Consider the following 21363-nt stretch of genomic DNA (forward strand, 5'->3'; position numbering starts at 1 on the left):
CCGTCAACTTTATTCTTGGGTAATTGTGTACTGATCTGGTTACCTTCTCCTGCTTGTATGAAACAGTTGCCACAGACAAACCCTGGATTCAACAACACTCCATTTAAATTCACGAAATACTCAAATGCATACATGCTTGTGTATATACGTGAAAGTGACAAGGAGAAAATCATTTGTAATGTGGATGAGAAGGACATTGCTGAACACCTTAGGGTAAAACATTTGGTTTTATTTGTAATTGAACTACAGAGATTTGGTAATTTCCATGTGTCTGCATGTGTGGATCCAGACTGACAATCAAAATCTAATCCCAGATAAGGTTGAAGAAAGAACAAGAAGAGAAGGAGGATAAGAGAAAATATAAAGCACAAGCCCACCTTTTTACTATTATAAAGGTAAGTCGTGTTTCTTTCTTGCCCTCATTTTTTGTGGTAATAGGTCTAGAAATGACTGGAACCTGTTGCTCATGGGGATCTTTTAACTAAAATAATCAATCGATGCATCTAGGTTGCACGGGATGAAGACCTTGCAGAGCAAATTGGAAAGGATATATATTTTGATCTTGTGGATCATGACAAAGTCCGCAGTTTTCGCATTCAGAAACAGTGGCCTTTTACCCTTTTCAAGGTATAGTTTACTTCGGTTTTGTCTCTGATATGATAAAGTTAAATTTGTTCTATTGTTATCATCATTGCCAGTTTCTTTAATTGAAGCTTCGGGTACTGGTTGTTTAATTACTGATCTTCATGTTGTCTAGGGCATACTAAGTTAGTTCCATATTTTTGGAGTATATAATATCAATCTGTTGTCTTATTTCAGATTTTTTAAGAGCTCTTACTGGTTGTGTAGTTTCTTCTCCTAATGACAGCTAATGCATCCTTCAATGTCCCCTTAGAGGACTTGTGTGAATAGACTTTAGCTTCACGTCATATTGTCATGCTCTACTCTTTAAATACTCTCTAATCAATATTAGAAAGTAGCATTGTTAACTGCATAAGGTTTCTTCTATGTCTCTCATAACTAAGAATTTTGATTTTTATAGCAACTTGAGAGACCTACAAAATTAAGGATCTCACTTCCTTCTACTTTTGCAAAATGCTTCTCTTTTTTCGTCTAACCCAGACAAGAGGAGTGGAGACCATGGGGACAAGTGATTTTTTCTTGTCATTTTCTACTTGTTCTAAATCTGTCCCTGTTGTGTTCTATTAGCCAAGTTCATTTTGTGAGTTGAAGAGTCCCACAAATGTTTGCCCCTTTGCATGGTTGGTCAATCACAAAAAGGTCAATGCTATTAATTTGGTTCAATTCGTGGAGAGCCTATTAAAACTTTACTTCTTATCTCTTCATTCTCTGTGTGAGGAGTGGCGAGTTGTCAAACCCTCTCTTCCTCTATTGCTCCTTTGCACAAGGATTGTTGTTGAGGTTGCTCTCTTTTGTAGGCTTGGAATTGTGTGAGTTGGTCCAAGGAGCATTGCAGATATGTTGCTTTTTCTCCTAGGGTTTGGGAAAAGCCCATAGGAGTGGGGGCTTGTGAGAGGGGCTATCTTGCTACTTATATGTTATTTGACTTGAGAGAACACCCAAATTTTGTAGGATTAAAGAAGGAAGCTGGAAAACGTTTGGGAGAGAAACTTATAGTGCTTAAGGAGACTTGGGATGTCTCTTTGAGAATTTTCTTGTGAATGCCATGGAGGTTTTTAGTTGTCTCTTGAAGAGGGCGAAGAGTGGAGGCTACTTGGCTAGGTGGTGGTGGGTGAGAGGTAGGAGTGGTGTAGGAATACAAATCTCTCATTTGTTATTTGCAGATGATACTTTGGTGTTTTACGAGGCGTCGCAGGACCAGATGACTTATCTAAGTTGGCTTCTTATGTGGTTGAAGGTTGGTTCGGGCTTGAGAATCAACTTGGATAAAATTGAGCTTATTCCAGTGGGGAGGGTGGAAAATATTGATGCCTTGGCCTTGGAGTTGGGATGTAAGGTTGGCGGGCTCCCTTCCCACCACTTGGGTCTCCTTTCGGGGGCCACTTTCAAATCTGTGGCAGTTTGAGATGGGGTTGAAAAGAGATTCTGAAAAATGCTAGCCATGTGGAATAGATAGTATATCTCTAAGAGTGGGAGACTCACTTTAATTCGTAGCACTCTTTTTAGCATGCCGATCTATTTCATGTCTCTCTTTTGTTTGCCAAGGTAGGTGAGGTTGAGGTTAGAGAAGATTTAAAGGGATTTTCTTTGGGGTGGTGGGGCTCTTGTGTAGAAGCAACATCTAGCAAGGTGGAAAATGGTCTGTGTGGAGAAAAAGAAGGGAGGATTGGGTGTGAGGAATCTTTCTATGAGGAGTAAAGCCCTCCTATGTAAGTGGAATTGACGGTATGCCAATGAAAGAGAAGCCCTTTGGAAGCAAGTCATTAGTCAAGGAGAAGATGTTGGGGGGTGGTGTTCTTGTGAAGTAAATGAGAGGTATGGTGCGGGGTTGTGGAAAGCTATAAGAAAAGAGTGAGATATTTTGAGTATTAGATTGGCCTTCCAAGTGGGTAATGGTCAGAGGGTGAGATTTTGGGGGGACAAGTGGTGTGGAGGTGAGCCACTTTGTGAGTCATTCTCTTCCTTATTTGCCCTCTCTTTATCTAAGGAAGCTTGGGTGGTGGATATGTGGGACCCCAATGGTGAAGGGGTTGGTTGGACCCCCTCGGTTTTCTAGGGCCTTTAATGATTGGGAGCTGGATTATGTGGAGTGTTTTTTGCAAAAGATTCAAACAACTAGGGTGTACAGGGATGTGGATGACAAGGTGATTTGGACAACATCGAGGTGTGGGAACTTCTCGGTCAGATCTCTTTATTCTATTTTGGAACCCGAAGACTCTCTTGTGTTCCCTAGCAGCATAATTTGGGGATCTTGTGTGCCTCCTATGGTGGCTTTCTTTGTTTGGGGGGCAACTTGAGGGAGAGTTGTAACTTTGGATTAGATCCAAAGGAGGGGTTTCTATTTGGCAAATAGATGTTTCCTTTGTAACTTTGAAGTAGAAATTGTTGATCACATTCTTATTCATTGTGCAAAGTCGTGGGTTCTTTGGCATCTACTTTTTTCCCTCTTTGGGGTGTCTTGGGTTCTCTCCTGCTCGGTTAAAGGAAACTCTTCTTGGGTGACATTGGTCTTTGTGGGTAAAACCCGTAAAAAGGCTTGGCTAGCGGCCCCTTTATGTATATTTTGGATAGTGTGGAAGGAAATGAATTTGTTAGCGTTTGACAGTGGGGAGTTATTGATCCAAAGATTGAAAATTTTTTTTGTATGTAATTTGTGGTCTTGTTCTAGAGTGGTTCTAGATATGACCCCTTTTGTCTTTTTTTAGCCTCATTGATTGGTTAGACTCAAAGTAAGGGTAGGTGATGTTTTTTGTTTCTCCCCCTTGCTAGTTAGGGTGATCTTTTTGGCTTTTGTTGTATACTTCCTGTATACTTGGGAATGTTGTGTTCAGCGTATCCTCTTTCGATTTATACTATTGCTATTTACCTATAAAAAAAAAAATTCTCAACATTTTCTCCTTAATGATATGTGATAGGATATTGTTAAATTGACAGCATGTTATTCATGCGTAAGAATATTTTTTGTATATAACAATATGGCATCCTTTAGAGAAACCACTGCATCAGAGGTGCTTTAGGTTGGGTCAGTGTTTTATTAGTCCTTTATGCTATTATGGTAGTGGTAGATATGGGTATTGATGACAATATGTATTGTTATTAGTGATATTCTTTAGAAATAAAGGATAAGATGGGTTGATTGAACTCAAATGTGGCAATTATCAATATGTATTGGTATTAGTGATATATCCTATAAGTGCGGTTGGAATCCTTGGGTATGGATGAGGGCTGGCTTTTTCGCTTGGGAAGCTACATGGGGAAGGATATCGATATTGGATTTGCTTAAAAGGAGGGATGGAGAATTATGAATAAATGCTATTTGTGCCAAGAAGAAGAAGAAGAAACCGTTGATCATATTTGTTGATCGTATTGTCCTACATTATTCAAAATCAATCATTTTGTGGTAGCTAATTTACGCATTATTTGGGATTGAGTGAGTGAAGCACTCCACAATAAGGAGACCCTTTTGAGTTGTCATGGTTCTTTTGTTGGGAAAAAGAGTAAGAAAGCTTGGAAAACTACTCCTTTATGTTTATTTTGGATCATTTGGAAGGAAAGAAATAAGAGAGCTTTTGATAACAACGAAAAAGTGGATCAAGTAATAAAAAATCTTGGGAAGCTAAACATATGCTATCTATGTAATGGAGAAGAAACTATTGATTATACCCTGCTTTATTGCATGAAAGCAATCATCTTGCAGCAAACTGATGTATTTTATTTATTTATTTAGTTTGATAATCAAGGAACCTTCCATGGTTTAGCCTTTTGGATTCTCAATGGGGACCTAAACCTTTAGGTGTTGACCATGCTTGTCACAACCAACATCTACTAATCTAGGGCATTCAACCAGTGGCAGGAATTGAACCTAGTACTGTGTGCGTCTACCACACATCTGGGTATTTGCCCTAACCAATTGGGCATCTTGTGACAGCTCATTTATGCCCTATTTGTCATAAAGTTGGTGATGCATTCCTTGGGAAGAAGCATTTTTTTGAGTTGGCGTTAATATTTTGTTGTGAAAAGGAGAAAGAAAGATTGGAAAGTGGCTCCTTTCTGGTTCTTTTGAACCATTTTGAAGGAGATGAAAAAGTGGACCAAACAATCAAACAATTCGTTTGTCTACACAAGGGATTCCTCAATGTCCATGGTTGATTGGTTGAGCTCTAAGTAGGAAAAGGGAATTGTTTTGTCTGTCTAGCTTTATCTGGTTTTTTGGTGCATTTCTATGCACCATGTATGCTCTTGTGTTCCGTTTATTGGGCGCTTTTAATATATTTAATCCTTGCCCACAGAAAAAAAAAAAAAGTTTTACTTCACTTTTTACCTTATATTAGGGGAACTCTCCTCATGGTAATATAGTTGCTAAAGAACCTATGCCACTTTTTTACTTGAGAGTTTTTTATGTCAACTTTTGTTGTCCTAGAACAAAGTTGGAGATTTCTCTTTCCATTGATTATTCCCTATTCTTCTCATGATTTGGGTGATTCACTGTTCTTTCTCTTCAATGGCTTGAAATCTTGGTTAGCTCTTACAGAAAATCAGGCCTAGTTTGTTTTTCCTTTTTAATGCTTCTACTTCCTTGTTTTTAGCCCCTTGGATTTTGGTTTGTTCATAGTTGGCCCTTCTAGCTGTTTGTTGGAGGCTTAGGAGTGAGGGGATAAGATTTTCAGAGTCATACTGCTGTTCATGCATTCATCAACAGCAATCCCACTCTCTTTGATAATGTTGGACCACCCTAAGTTAAAAGGGCATAAACCTTAAGCCATATCAAGTTAGGGGAACAACATCTTTGGTGATGCTTTCTATTGCTATTTGCCCTTGTTAAATCTTTTTTGGTTGTGGTGTGCTTGTATTATAACCTTGTTTGACGGTCTTTTCCATTAGCCATATTACATGCTTTTCTGAATAGTGATTGTTCAATTTTCTCATTGAAGAATGGTTATTTGGTGAATGATTGTAAGAATAGTTACAAACAAATGCTAGCATTGGCTCTTTAAGTACCCTTTGTTTCCAAACAGTTCTCGGCACCACTAATTTGGGAAGTTCCATGTATATATATGTGTGTGTGTGTGCACGCGAAAATGCCTCTTGAACAAATTTTCTTTTTTTTTTTTTTTAAATTTTCGGTTCCCCCCCTTTGTGAATGTGCACTGGTCTTTGATATTGTTGTTACAAGGTTAACCTGTTCAGTAGTATCATAATGAAGCTTATTAAAGCTTATTCATCTTTGTCCCAAAATTTTCAAGCTCTGATTATAAAGTGTTTCACAGGAGGAAGTGGCCAAAGAGTTTGGTATTCCAGTCCAATATCAACGATTTTGGATTTGGGCGAAGCGGCAAAACCATACTTATCGTCCCAATAGACCATTGACACCCCAAGAGGAAGCACAGTCTGTAAGTATATATCCAAGTCTCTCTCATGTGCTCTCTCTTTCTCTCTCTGCCTCATTCATATCTCATGTGATAGTTTCTAGTAGTTATGATGGCAGAGGTCTGTGATAGTGATTAGTATTTTAATAGACTAATAGGATAAATAAACCCTTCAGTCACCTATAAAAAAAAATAGTATAAATAAACCGTTCAGTCATTACAACTAAGATGAGGGTTAGAGAATGCTGGTGAATGTTTTAGTGAGAAAAACATGTCATTGGCATCTATAAGACCACTGTTGTGAGGGAGGTTGTACTGTTTTTTCCTTTTAAAAATTTTATTTTAATAAAATTCTGTAGGTGAAGCCTGAAGGGTGGATCGTCAAATTTTCTATTATTGGGTCGGTCCAGTGGGTCAACATATAAAATTTCTATTATTGGCTTGGGATGAGACTAAGAACTCTAATTTCCTTCTCTTTTTGAGAGTCATTTATGACAATAGAGTGTGGTAGAAAATCCCAGGAAGAATTATTTAGGACAAGATCCTTCTGAACAATATTCACATTTCTAGATTGGATCTCCTTGATTGTTGTGTTCTTTGATGACTGGAGATTTTGCATAAGTTCTATGTGAACTGGTGTTGATAGCCATTCTACTGTTATTAGCTTTGATCCTAGTTTGTACCAGTTGTCAGGGAAAGTTTGTTTTATTTCAAAGACTTGCTTTTTTAAGACACTGTTTTAGTGACTTTGACCAATTCTCCTGCGCTCATAAACAGGGTATTTGCTATTATGGATTGGATTAGTGATGTTAATTGACTTCATTTAACAGTTGATCGTGCAATTATTGCTGTGGCCCTAACCTAAATTTTCTTTTGTTTGTTCTCTAATATATTTGCCTTAATTACTGAAATTTTGGACCACTATTTGATGGATATATTCAGTGAGGTGGGATTACAATAAGCCTACTTGACTTCAGTTAACAGTTGATCTTGCAATTATTGCTGTGGGCCTAACCTAAATTTTCTTTTGTTTGTTCTCTAATATATTTGCCTTAACGACTGTACTTTGGGACCACTATTTGATGGAGATATTGGGGAAGTAGGATTACAATAAGCCTACTCCTTGAGCAAATTTATCTTTTCTTCTAATTGAGCTAGAACCCTTGACATTCATCATGGTGTCCCCTTGTTGCCTAGCTCAAATGGTAAAGGGCTGGGGTGGTTTCATTGTTTTAAAAGGCTATTGAGGGCGTATGCCTTGAGGCAAGCGGTGAGTCTATAGCCTCCATAAAGGGTAATCGAGGCTTAAGTCTCACTTGATTGAGGCTTAAGCCTCTAATATTCAAAAGGTTTTAATGGGCTTAGGGCATTCATGATCTTTTCGTATTTATTTGTTAAGAGTTTAAGTTTCAATATTCATTGGTTGTCATGACTTTTGCCTTTTCGTATATATTTCTTATTATTTAATTTTCATGTGATTTTATTTGTATTTTTATGATTTTTTCTTTTATTATTTATTTATTTAGTTTTTTAAAGTTGAGGCTTATGCCTTGTTCTGCCTCAAGGCTTACGCTTAACCTCATATGTGCAAAATGCCTTAAGACCGCCTTTGGCCTTTTAAAACAATGGGTGGTTCTAGGTTCAAGTCCTAGTGAGAATTAACAAAAAAAAAAAAAAAAAAAAATACATATAAAAAATATCTTTACCTCTGTGGTGTCTTAGATACTAACAATGCAATGATTGTTGTAATTACCATGAAACACTACTTTGTATTCTGGAGTGAATCATCAGAAAGTTCATGTCTCATCCAGTATGCTAATTTTACCAGTGCATAACTTGTATATGTACATATTGCTTCCTTATCTTTTTAATGAAGCATACCATAAATATTGTGTTGAAAATGCAATATCATGGAGAACTCTTGGAAACAGGCAAATAATGTAATCCACAAGAATCCAATATACCTGGAAATGCTTGTTGTTATGCTCTTCAGTAATAATTCGCTAAAATATATAGTTTCATGATATGAATTAGGAAACACATGCATTTTGAAGTGACAAGCAAGAAATTCCGTTTCTCCTTCATAGCTGGCAATAATGTTCCAACAGGCTGACCTGTATGAGCTTAACTCCAATATGCCACTTTTGAAGTGACAAGCCTCCTTCACTTTCATGAACCCATGAGAATGTGCCTCTCCAGAGTCTTTATTGGTAACCAAGATTCATTGGAGTAGATACAAGAATGACTTGATAGAATTTAAAGTGACAATGAGGACTGATGATAATAGAGAAAAGTGGTGAGGTAAACTTGACATCTTTCTTGGGTTGTGGAGTTTTTTTTATTTGATAGGCAAATGATCAATATATTGAAAAACACCAAGAAAGGCTGCATAAAGTACACAAGGTGTGTAAGTGTGCTACAAAGCAGAGAACAAGAAGAGAGAAAAACAAAAAAATACTTCCTTCCAGTACTTGCAATCTAACCAATTGACAAAATCAAGCATGGACATGCACCCAACCTTTAAGCCTCCTTTGGTCCACTTTAAATAGTTACACATAAAAGAAAAATATACGTTGTTGATGCGATACCTTAACATTTTCAAATCTCTTCTATTTCTCTTTTTCCAAATAATCCAAAACAAACGTAGAAGAATAACTTTCCATGCCTAATTTCTCTTCTTTCTAGTGAAATGACCTTGCCAACTTAATAATGTTGCCTTTATCGAGGAATGCAAGACCCATGCAACTCCAAACAAGGAGAAGATCAATTGCCACAATAATCTTACTTTTAAATATTGAAGGAGGATGTGGTAACTAGATTTCTCCCCACTTTTACACAAAAGATATCTGTTCACCAACATCCGACCTTGCCTCTTTGTATTGTCCATAGTCAAAATCCCTTTCTAGTCTACTTCCTAGATGACACACCTCGCTTTTGTTGGAGCCTATGAATTCAAAACAACATCTGTCAGAAAAGATTCAAATCTCCTTGGAACGATCTTAGTATAAAAAAGATTTAACTAAAAAGTTGCCTCCCTTTGTCGCCATCCACGCTGTTCTATCATCTACTTCCCTACTCACTAATGTTTCTTGTAGTCTCAAAAAGCATGATTCAATACGGCGCTTACTAAGGCGCTTTGACATAAGAAAAGGGGGTTTGGGGGTGAAGTGCCTTTCTTCTCTTAATAAGGCGCTTTTGTGCAAGTGGAGTTGGAGGTTTGCAAATGACAGAGGGGCCTTGTGGAATCAAGTGATTAGGGGAAAGTATGGGAAGGAGCAAGGGGTTGGTGCTCTAAGGAAGTGAGGGGTGGATATGACATGGGGTTGTGGAAAGCAATTAGGAGGGAGTGGCATGTTGTAAGTGGTAGACTCTCCTTTGTATTGGGCAATGGTTAGAGGGTGAGATTTTTGAAGGATAGATGGTGTGGAGATTCACCTTTTTGTGATGCTTTTCCTACTTTGTTTGCTTTAGCTAGGTCTAAGGGCGCCTGGGTAAAAGATGTGTGGAGTTTCACTAAGGGAGGGGGGAGTTGGAGCCCGTATTTCTGTAGGGCTTTTCAATGATTGGGAGATGGATAAGGTGCACAATTTTTTATTGGGTCTTAATGAGAAGAGTGTTAAGCGGGATGTGGAAGATAGGGTGCTTTGGATAGAGACTAAATGTGGGAAGATCTCAGTTAAGTCTCTCTACAAAGACCTAGAATCTGGACCATCAGCCTCTTTCCCATTAAATGTCATTTGGAAATCATGTGTGCAGCCCAAGTGAGTTTTTTTGGGTAGGAAGCAACTTGGGGGAAGACCCTTACTTTGGACCAACTTCAAAAAAGAGGATGACCTTTAGCAAATAGATGCTACCTTTGTCAAATGTATGAGGAATCGATAGATCATATTCTTCTTCACTGTGCCAAGACAAGGACACTTTGGGTGTTATTTTTCACTCTCTTCGGGGTGCAGTGGGTGCTGCCAGCCTCTTTTAAAATGACACTCTTGGGTTGGAACGGGTCTTTTGTTGGAAAAAAGAGAAAGGAAGTTTGGACAACAAATCCTATGTATTTTTTGGACCCAAGATGTAGTCAATCAAAAGGTTGTACCCAAAAGGAGATTGAGATACTTGAAAGGAAGTGACCCCACCCTACACTCCAAAATATCCGCTAACTCTACATTGAAGAAACTCTCAACTAGGATCAACTCACTTTTTTCTAGGTTGATCTTTATCCCAAATATTGCTTCAAACCTATCAAAGTCTAGGTACGATAGATCATTTGGTCCTTGTGAGCTTCACAAAAAATCAGTGTGTCATTAACAAACCGCTTATGTCCCCAAATTCTGCCCAAATATCATCCTGCTCCTCCGTAAGAATAGGTCTGTACACCCTTGTAAACACCTAGGTAAAACCATCCTAACAATTCTTAAAATAACATGCCATCTCGAATAATTCCAACACTCATTTATTTTTAAAAAACCACTAAGCCACCGGTTGACCCCATTGCTTCTGTTACTCTCGGCTCTAGAAATATTCCCACACCAAGACTTCTTACTAAATGCCTTGACATCTCTTGCACCTCAGTCTCTTGCAAATAGACCACATCATCCTTTTCCGCTTCTCTCTGGCATTAACCCCTCTATCATTCCATGACAAAATTTTAATTTTGAAGGAAAGATTGATATCTCCCACCCATTCTCCAATTTTCCTGCTGTGCCATCATACTTCACTAAGAATTCTAGATTCTGAAGCTCAATCTCAGTTATGGATAAAGAATTTGTCTTTCTACTCTTTTCATAGACAAAACCTTTCTTCTTCCTACCCTCCATTTTCCTCAACAAGGCCAAAATTTTCTTTTCAAACCCATCAGCTGGCGAATCCACGAACCCAATGAACACAACTAGCTTGTTCTTTGACCATTCAACAGAAATATTTGTCCCCATCTCAAGGTTTGCAGTACCTCCCCATTGTATCCATTGGCCCTCCCTCAACTAAGCTTCCATATTGAAGAGCCATTTTTAAAGGGTCCCCTTCCTCATACCTTAAGGGAACAAGGAGCTCTTCATAAACTTTCTTCAACTCCTCTTGGTCCCACTCGCTAGTGAAATCCAAAGGAAGAGAACCTACATGGAAAATCATTGGAATAGCGGCGGTGAAACTCCATTGCCGTCGTCGTTCTCAACACAGTGCTCACCATTGCAATGATCCTACATTGCAAAGCACCCTCCTTTGGCTCATCGCAGAGAAGACCAGGACTACAAACATCCTTTGGCTTACCATAGAAATCTCTAGATGCTCCCAGCCCAAAGCCCTTGCCCGATCCTGACACCTTTGAGGAATGGGCCCTTCACCACCAGCCATAGCCCGATCCAAGCTGGACAAGGTCTTTTTGGACGTAATGACATGATCTCCAGGCCTGCATCCACTAACCCATTGGAGTTGATCTGACCACTTGGACCTCTAGGATCAGCTCATCGAACCCATTGGCCACATTATAAACTAAGCCCAACTTCTTTGCACTATCACCATTGCTCTCCAAATATGCCACCTTTTCCAGTGGGTCCCACCCTGTTGTCCCATCTCTCCCCTTTCACCAACAACCATACCTTTCTCAAAATACTTAGCATGAGAAAACGACACATTCTCCACCCCTACTTTTAGCAAGAGAACTCAACTTCCTTGCTCTTCTATTGGTGCGTGGACTAACAACTCTTTCCCTAACCTATGGCTCTCTGCTCCTGGAATCTGAAATGACCTGCCGGACCCATGGCAGCACCTCCCACCATAATTGAATATACAAATTCCTGTGGTCCGTTGCCACCTGCACTGATCCTGACACCTTTCTCCCATTAGTTTTTAGCCCATTGAAAATTTCACTGTTCTGCAGGACAGCAGCAATAAGCCCTCTGCAAGAATCCCCCAGCCTTTTTAAAAAAATTCCAACCTCAGAAGTGCACTGGTAATCCAACTACTCTCACCCAAACTTTATTCATGCATTGATTGAAATTCAAACAAAAGAAAAGCTTTCCTCAACTTAACCACCTGTAAGTCCCTTTCTAAGTTCCAATTACACATAGCCCATCTCTTAAGCATCATTATATTTGGGACATAGTCTGAAGTCTTCCCCCATTTCCCCATGAAACATCTTCTCTTCACAACCTTGATCTTGTTGCCAACTTCCTCTTTCTCTTAACTCCAGCTACACAACATCGCATAGTTACACACTGGGCTTTCTTAGAACCACTGCTAAAGATTTCCCATTTAATTGTGCTACTACACTACCATCCGCATCAGACCCCAACTAACCCTCTACCTTCCCGGACCACCAGAGTAAACCAGTTTTCTTCCACAGAGCAACTTGAGCACGGAATAAACCCTCCTGCTCCATTGCTACGAAGTTCCGTCTTGTACCACCTGCCTGTCTCCTTCTATACATTCTGACAAGGCTTCTCCCCCTTTCCAAAGGAGCATGCCTCCACACCCTCCAGCAAAAGGGATAGACTCTTCTCCCTTACTTTATCCAACTAGAGAAACCACAGCCTTTTTTTAGAACTCTACCTCCCACCCTCTTCTTGAACCTCTACTGAGATTTTGAAGGATTTGGACTCTATTCCAAACCAGCACTTCCCCCCTTTCATCTCATTACTGTATCAGATTCTTGCTTCAGTTCCAACAATTTTAGCAGAGTTTGAAATTGGAATCAAGGTTAGGCCAAGTTTGCCATAAGAAAGTTTCTTGGATTGTGGATATATTTGTTCCCTTAAGTGACAGATACAATAAGCCAACATAGTGATATTTTCATATGTTAGGGTCTGTTGATGGTGTTAAGAAATTTTACCAAAGTGCTTTATTTGCCTTTGAATGTGTATTTTTTCTGTTGGATGTCCTTCCAAGCTGATTCATGTGTGTTACGAAATTTTACCAAGGGCTTTATTTGCCTTTGAATGTGTATATATATTTTTTTTGAATGGGTTTTTCTATTTTTTCCATTCTCTTATTATTATTTTTTTTTGGATCTTTTGATTTATTTTCCTAACATTTCAACTTTTTTAATTGGTTGGGTTCTAGATGAGGGATGGTGAGATTTTTTGTATCCTCTCTTCTTTTTATTCTTGCCTTTTGTCGCCTCTTGTATAGCCACCGTATGCTTTGGGTCAGCCTTCAGGTTCCCTTTTCTCTCTTTATATATATATATATATATATATATATATATATATCATTTTTCTGTGCGTTTACATATCAGAAAATAAAAAATAAAAAATTCCTAACAATGTTTTGTCTGCAAGATCCAGTTCATAATCCTGCTTTTCATATTTGTTTTGATTATTGTGGGAATTGTTGTTAGATTCTGACATACTAATTACAATTAAGCGTGGGTAGAATTTGTAACAAATTCATTCTCAATTTAATAATATTTCTGTTTTGTAGGTTGGGCAGTTGAGGGAGGTATCAACTAAAGTGAACAATGCAGAACTAAAGTTGTTTTTGGAAGTTGAACTTGGGCCGGTATATCTTCACTGCATAATCCGGATTTTATCCTTAAGAACATTTAATCAGTGTTTGAGTTATTTTTCGGCTATTCAGGACTGGTGCATAATTGTTGCTTGGAATTAATAATTTCTATGTACAATGTCCTTTTCTGGCAAGATATTTTCCTGCACTTTAGTTAACTCCATATAATACCTCAGGATCTGCGTCCTATTCCTCCACCTGAAAAAACTAAAGAAGATATTCTGCTTTTCTTCAAGCTTTATGACCCTGAGAAAGAAGAGCTCCGGTACTATTAATTTATTCCCTTAACACTATTTACTCTATGCTCTTTCTTCCTGCTCTTTGACGTAAATTTCTCCCATTTTCCAGATATGTTGGTAGACTTTTTGTGAAGAGTTCTGGTAAACCAATAGAGATTCTAACAAAACTAAATGAAATGGCTGGATTTGCTCCTGATGAAGAGATTGAACTCTATGAGGTTCTTTTCCTGTCGAGTTTTTCGATCATCTGTGCTTTTATCATTCTTATTTGACTATTCTATGCCTTATGTGTAGTTACATTAGTAAAAAATATCTGATTGGTTGTTATCCATGGTTTAGGAAATAAAATTTGAGCCTTGTGTCATGTGTGAACACCTCGCTAAGAGGACATCATTTCGATTTAGCCAGGTACCTTGCTTTTTTGCTAGCTAGTTTTTTGTAAAGTGACATTCACTGTAGTTGTTAATATATTTTTGTTTCCTTGTATGCAGATTGAAGATGGGGACATCATTTGCTTCCAGAAATCTGCTCCTCCTGAAAGTGAAGAACAATGCCGGTATTCTGATGTCACTTCATTTTTGGAATATGTGCAAAATCGTCAGGTACAATATGGTGAAACTTTAGTAAATATTGCTTAAGGTTCACTAAGGTTTTTGGTCTGTAAGATAATTAAGTGCAGTTTCAAAGGATTGCTACTGTGAAGTTCTAATTCTTGTGGATCTATTCTCTTTTGATTTTGAAGTTGACATAATTCCAGGAAGGATGGAAATTTTAGTTTGAAATCTTTTAAAATCTATGAGATAATGATGACAGCAAAACGTGAAAAAGTATACTTGCTATGTGTCGCACATGCTGCCATGTCGAATTGTAGAAATTTATCATACCTGTGTTTTGGGTGGAACATCTATTTATCTTACATCATGTTAGGAAACTCAAAGAATAATGTTTAAAATATAGGGGTAAGAATCCGATATATCCTTTAAAAAAAAAAATGCAAAACTCTGGACTGAGCTAACTTTTATACCGGTCACCCACTAATATAAACAAAATCATATCTCAGAAAGCTAATGTTTACACTTTGGTCTGAAATTTTATTTTTTATTTTTTTGGATAAAGAAGAGATTGTCATAGCTTGATTCAAAGGACAAAAAAAATACCGTGATAGATGGAGGTTTTGCTGTGGTTATTATCTTGGTGGGGTGTGTTGGGTGGGGGATGGGATTTTTGTGCTCTGGTGGAATGAAGGTGGATTTCCTTGCTAAGAGGTGAGCAAGGACTTGAGAGGTTTTCTGATCACATTCATGGTTGGGGATCTCTTGGTGATTCCTTGTAGGCACTTATATTCTGGAAGGGTCCCAGGGTTAGGTTTAGGGCTTATCTGTTAGATAGTCCTTGGTCTCTTCTTTTCCTTGGTCCTATAGAGCAGAGCACTACTTGGTTTCAGCATTATAAAAGAGGAATTGATGATTTTTTTAGCGCATAAGCCATAAGAATAGGGAGAATTTAATAATTTTTTTGTTTCTTGTAAAATGAAAAACTCCAACATTAGGCAACTTTTTTAATCCATCAAGGAAGAGTGTAGTTTAGATGTTTATTTTCTCCCATCCTGCTAAGATTAGCTTTGCTTTGGGCATCCATATGGTTTGAGGTTGTATCCAAATTAAAAATCAATTTGGACAAAAGTGAACTAATTCTAGTTGGAGGGACCCCTAATATAGAGGAGTTGGTTAGAGTTATGGGATGTATAGTGGGTAATCTCCCCACCACTTATCTAGGCCTCCCATTGGAAGCACCTTGCAGGCATTCTTAGGATTGGGATGGGGTGGAGGGAAGATTCTAGAGAAGATTGACTATGTGAAAGAGACAATACTTATCAAAAAGAGAAAGGCTAACACTAATAAAAAATACTTTTTGTCATCCCCAAAAATGGTGAGTGCTACCCAAGGATGGTTGCCTACACTCGAAAGTAGGTGGGCTAGGATTTTTATTTTAGAGTATAAGGAGAGGATCAAGGAATAAAGCTTATGGTAGAGAAAAATAAAATAAAAAAAATAGAGAGAGAAGAAATGATGAAAAAAATAGACATCTTAGAGTCTCACTAAGGTCTTCTAGAAGTCTCACTTAGAAGAAAAATCAATAGAGTCTCACCATTGAGGATTGCAATACTTGCAATGAAAAAACATGATATTATTAATATCAATCAATTCATTGCTTATGAAAAAAAGAAAGAAAAATATATCAATCATTTCGTTTCTTTGATTTACATTGATTAGCCTTATTTATAGGCTTCTCTAAGAAATCCAAAGTCTACTAAAATTTTAATAACCTATTGTGACTCTAATTCTTATTGTCTTATAACGTAACTAGCTAATCCTAATTTCACTCTAACAAATACTAATCATAGTTTAATTTCAATTAATATTAATTCTAATTTGATTTCAACTAATACTAATTCTAATTTAATTCCAAGTAATATTAATCCTGCTTTCAATGCAACTAATACAAAAGTTGCTTTCTTGATATATATATATATATATATATATATATCTTAGAGATTCATCTTTATTAGATTTCCTTTGGTTGGGAGGGGCCTCAAAGAGAAAGCTGCATTTGATTAATTGATCTATAGTTTGTATGGATAAAAAATCAGACAATGACAGAGTGCGACCTGCGATTGAATGAGAGATTGATCGACGTCCAAAGAACGCTCGATCGAAGGAATGAGTCAGAAGTGAGATTTTTATCCCCAACGACAAAGGAACGAGCATTTTCGGGGACTAGCCTGCTTCCTATTACTCAAGAGGGCAATTGTCTGGTCTGGTTCTTTCTTGAATGGGCAGCTGAGGTGTGGGAGGGGGGCAGTTTGAACCTTAGGTTTATAAGGCTATTTGATGATTGATGGTTAGAGGAGGTGGAAGTTTTCTTTCAGAGACTTCATGAGCAAATTATTAGGAGGGAGATGGAAGATTATTTGGTTTGGTTGAACATGAAGAGTAACAGCTATTTTGTGGGAGTTGATCTATGCCCCTTTTGTTGTTCAATGGGTGATGTATTCTTTGGTGAGAGGTGCCCTTTTTAGTTGGCATGGGTCTTTCGTCAGAAGGAAGAGAAAAAAGGCTTGGACATTATGGAGGGAGAGAAATAGGAGAGCATTTGAGAATATTGGAGTAGGTGTCCAAGCTCTTAAATAGTCATTCATGTACCATTTGTTGGAATGGGTTAGGGTGTCTATAGGAGATCACTCCTCATCCATGTTGGACTTTGTGAAGTGTCTTGGCTCTAAGTAAAGCGTGCTTGCCGTTTCTTGTGTTCCCCTTGTCTTGTTTTTTTGGCCTTTTTTGCATATTTTTATACCTTGCCTTGTTTTTTGGCCTTTTTTTGCATATTTGTATGCATTTTGTATATGTTATGCGCCTCTATATATGCTGTTCATACAAATGATATTTTACTTGTCAAAAATAAAAATAAAAATTCATGGTCATTAGTGTTGTTATTTTATCATGATCAGTGTAGATGTTGAACTTCAATACCCAATTCTTAGTACTCCAAGATTCTATTTATGTTTTCTCATTTTGTTTTCAAATTCTAGCGAATCTTTTCTTTTGACTTCTCTAATCTCAGGCTAGTTATTTGTATGATTTGGTGCCTTTTAGGTTGTGCATTTTCGAGCTTTGGAGAGACCTAAGGAGGATGATTTCTGTCTAGAGTTGTAAGTACATATCCATCTAATCAGTGGTTCTGACATGATGAGAATCTGTTGTTTTTATTTGATGTCTGTAACCCTCTTTCATTTATATTATTCAAGGTCAAAGCTACACAATTATGATGATGTTGTGGAAAGAGTGGCTCGTAGACTTGGTTTGGATGATCCATCCAAAATCAGACTTACATCTCACAACTGCTATTCCCAGCAACCTAAGCCCCAACCAATTAAATATCGAGGTGTAGAGCATTTGTCAGACATGCTTGTGCATTACAATCAGGTTGCTTTCACAAATACTGAGACAAATTTGATGCTTGATATGATCGTTTGTTTTTTATTTTTTTTATTTTTTTATATATATATATTTTTATATAACTTTTAGTAACAGAAACTTCTTCCTTCTTCTTTGGCCTTTGGAACAGAGTTCTGATATTTTATATTATGAAGTTCTAGACATCCCTCTTCCAGAATTGCAAGGTCTGAAAAATCTGAAAGTTGCTTTTCATCATGCTACAAAGGATGATGTGAGTTAATGAACTATCTATTTTCCACCATCGTACCTTTCTATATATCATTGATGTTTTTTTTAAGCCTATTGTGCAATCTCATTTGGACTATTTTCAGGTGATAATTCACAATATTAGATTGCCTAAACAGAGTACTGTTGGAGATGTGATTAATGAACTTAAGACAAAGGTAAGTATGTTTTTCTGGGAAAAGTTTCAAAAGAATAGTTTTTGTGTTGTTATGAATTACTAAGGTTCTCTTTAAGCTCTGTTTGTTAGATACCATTTTCTAGTGGGGAAGAAAAAAAAGAGGTCCATTTTTTGGACTGTAACTTTCTGTGTTGATGGAGAGGAAAATTTTTCCTCAAGCATTCTCATGAAAGTCATTTTCAACTCTTCCATCCAGCATTTAGGGGAACACATCTATCAGTATACTTGTTTCTGTTGGTTATTATGTTGTACAGTTATATTTTTGTGAATGAGCTTTCGAAGAAGCATGGCCTTAGGCAAATTTTTTATAATACTCTTGTGCATGTTCATAGGTCCAAGAACAATTTTTCAGTAGTTGTTGTGGTTAAAAACTTACTCCTGTCTGGTGTGCATTATGGAACAGGTTGAGTTGTCTCATCCAAATGCAGAACTTAGACTGCTTGAAGTTTTCTATCACAAGATTTATAAGGTAATGGCTTTATGATTGGACTTGAAGTTCTACCAATATAATAGTGTTCTTTTTCTGCTAAACACAGACTCTTTTGACTTGTCACTCTTTGTGGAGTTGATTACTCAGTGACCCTTCTCCTGAATGTTGCTTCCTGCATCTTTGCCATATGATCCATGTGCATCTGATTCGGAATGAACTTCCTTCATGTTCAATAATTTGAATAAAATTTTATCCATTCTTCTTTCAACCTCTTCTTTTCTACTTGGTTATATAGCTCATTATGCTGTGATATTGCCTTGCAGATCTTTCCACCCAGTGAAAAAATCGAGAATATAAATGACCAATACTGGACACTCCGTGCAGAGGAGGCAAGTCTTTCTGCCCATATGTTTTCTTCCATTAAACAGCTTGGTGAATATTGAGCAGTAGGCCTTTTTACATGTCTTTTGTGTCCAACTATTTTTATGCTATATTTCCAGAACTTTATTCTATGAACAACTATCTGATTGAATAAAATAGGAGCTTGAAAGTGCCAAGTCTATACTTTTGTGCAATATAAAATGTGATATAAACAAGGAGAATGCTAAAACAGACAGGCCTAATTTTACACAATGTAAACTGGCATAACTATAACTTATGATAAAAAGTAGATCTTCTTAGCCATTAATTTGGGTAGAAGGCAAAAAAAATAGAAAAAAAAAATGGTAGGTAAAGGAGTAATAAATGGAAATGCAGAAAAAGTGGAAGAAATTACTTGAAGTTAGAAACAATGATTAGAGAAGGGATGGGATTAAAAGATCATATTTTAGGAGAAAAGGGTTGGCTTCTGTCAGGAACTATAATGTATTTAACCGTTGAGAGGATCGGTTTGATCATTGAACTTTAGATCGATGTACACAAATATCTTTACTGGTGTTCTCATGTTGGCTAATCTTATCTTGAACTTTTTTAATCATCTCAGATTCCAGAAGAAGAGAAGAATCTTGGTCCCCATGATCGCTTGATTCATGTTTACCACTTCACAAAGGAGACTGTACAGAATCAGATGGTATTGAATATATATATTTTTGGTGCTGAAAATAGCTAGGCATTGCAATGTACTTAAATTCTTATATTCCTTTTACCATGCTTTTTTGACAGCAAGTACAAAATTTTGGTGAACCCTTTTTCTTGATCATCCATGAAGGCGAAACTCTTGCTGAAGTTAAAGAGCGCATACAAAAGAAATTGCAGGTTCCGGATGAGGAGTTTTCAAAGGTATCCTTGTGTCTTGCCTCCAGTTAAGGGGTGGTTTGTTTTTTGGCTTTTTGCTTGTTTGGCCTTTGTTGCCTCCAGTATACGATGGGGCTCTTTAGCCTTTTGTTAATGAATTGTGTTTGCTTATCAAAAAAAAAAAAGAAAGGTATCTTTGTGCCCCTCCTCTCTGTTGCAGTATGCTGCAGCAGTCACTAATCATGAATGCACGCTCACACACATCACTAATCATGAACACACGCTCACACACACTGTATATACATGTTGCATATGTTTAAAAAAAACCTTTGTATTGTATATCATAAGTACTATTGTTTGATTTGAAATATGAAATTTGGTTTTTTGTTGTGATCAGTGGAAGTTTGCTTTTCTATCACTGGGTCGTCCAGAGTACCTGCAGGATTCTGACATTGTGTCCAGCCGTTTTCAGGTGTCTTAAATTTAAAATTATTTTTTTCTTGTGAATGCCGATGGCCTGTGCAAAACTTGTGATTTATCCTGATAGGGTTTTTATTGAATTTCGAGTTTAAATGTTTTGGTTTATTTTGTTCAGAGAAGAGATGTTTATGGTGCTTGGGAACAGTACCTTGGGCTGGAGCACTCTGATACTGCTCCTAAAAGGGCTTATGCAGCAAATCAGGTATAGTGATATGTATTATTTAAATCTATGTAAGGTTTCAAAGCATTGGTGCTGCAAAATATCTGGTTTGGTTTATGTCAATTTCTTTGTTTTTTTACCATGTCATGGACTAGATTTTTTTATTTTTTTTATGTAGTCATAGTTGTGCCAGAATGGGTACGGGATGCCCTGGAAACCCTTAATTGTTGTTTTTGATCTCACTAAAAATTTTGCAGAACCGCCACACATTTGAGAAGCCGGTTAAAATATACAACTAGAAAAGGATTGATGAAACCTCCTTCAGTGCATGACTGAACCCGATATTTTCTGAGTGACACATACAATGTGAAAAGGGAAAAGGATGAATGGACAACAACAGATTGGAACACAACAAAAGCAGCTTGCTTTCACAAGGTTTCTGTAGGGTTTGGTTGATTGTTGGTTTTGTAGGGCATATAATTTTTTTTTTCCCGTGATGTGGGTGGGGGGGGAGAGGGGAGGTCTTCTCCCAAATGTGGTCATTCAACCCTGAGCTTTTCCTTGTCCTTTGCTCTTTCTTGATGAGAGGGTTAGTGGGTTTCCATTTTCCGGTTCCAGTGTAATCTAGCAGTACATAAAGAAGATTTTGGATAAGGGATGTATACCGGGTATAGTGGGGGTACCTTTTTACAATCATTCTTTTTTCCTTTGTAGTTCTTTTTCCCCTCCTTGTCTCCTAATTGGTCCGGATTTTCATTTGATGTTTTATTAGGGGATGGGGGTTTGTATAATGGTTGGATGAAAGGTCACATTCTAATCTTGTGTAAAAGGTACAACTGCCAAGCCCAGATTGGTTTTCTACGAGGTTTCTCTTTAGTTAAATTATTGTTTCAAGGTCTA

General features: G+C 37.4%; 1 protein-coding gene across 2 annotated transcripts in view; it reads left to right on the forward strand.

Moving 5' to 3' along the window:
- Positions 1–21363, forward strand: part of LOC100244518 (ubiquitin C-terminal hydrolase 12) — a 33721-nt gene extending 12358 nt beyond the window's left edge. For both annotated transcript variants that reach the window (XM_010654924.3, XM_002267519.5), the window contains exons 13-32: positions 67–213; positions 315–395; positions 508–627; positions 5910–6032; positions 13419–13496; positions 13679–13767; positions 13851–13959; positions 14081–14149; positions 14233–14343; positions 17395–17450; positions 17547–17724; positions 17867–17968; positions 18069–18140; positions 18564–18629; positions 18914–18979; positions 19573–19659; positions 19752–19868; positions 20221–20295; positions 20419–20505; positions 20721–21363. In XM_010654924.3, coding sequence (XP_010653226.1) covers positions 67–213; positions 315–395; positions 508–627; positions 5910–6032; positions 13419–13496; positions 13679–13767; positions 13851–13959; positions 14081–14149; positions 14233–14343; positions 17395–17450; positions 17547–17724; positions 17867–17968; positions 18069–18140; positions 18564–18629; positions 18914–18979; positions 19573–19659; positions 19752–19868; positions 20221–20295; positions 20419–20505; positions 20721–20762 — 1875 coding nt within the window. In that variant the 3' untranslated portion in view covers positions 20763–21363. The remainder of the gene's footprint in view (positions 1–66; positions 214–314; positions 396–507; positions 628–5909; positions 6033–13418; positions 13497–13678; positions 13768–13850; positions 13960–14080; positions 14150–14232; positions 14344–17394; positions 17451–17546; positions 17725–17866; positions 17969–18068; positions 18141–18563; positions 18630–18913; positions 18980–19572; positions 19660–19751; positions 19869–20220; positions 20296–20418; positions 20506–20720) is intronic.

The sequence above is a fragment of the Vitis vinifera genome, chromosome 8 (assembly GCF_030704535.1).
Source record: "Vitis vinifera cultivar Pinot Noir 40024 chromosome 8, ASM3070453v1".
NCBI lineage: Eukaryota > Viridiplantae > Streptophyta > Magnoliopsida > Vitales > Vitaceae > Vitis > Vitis vinifera.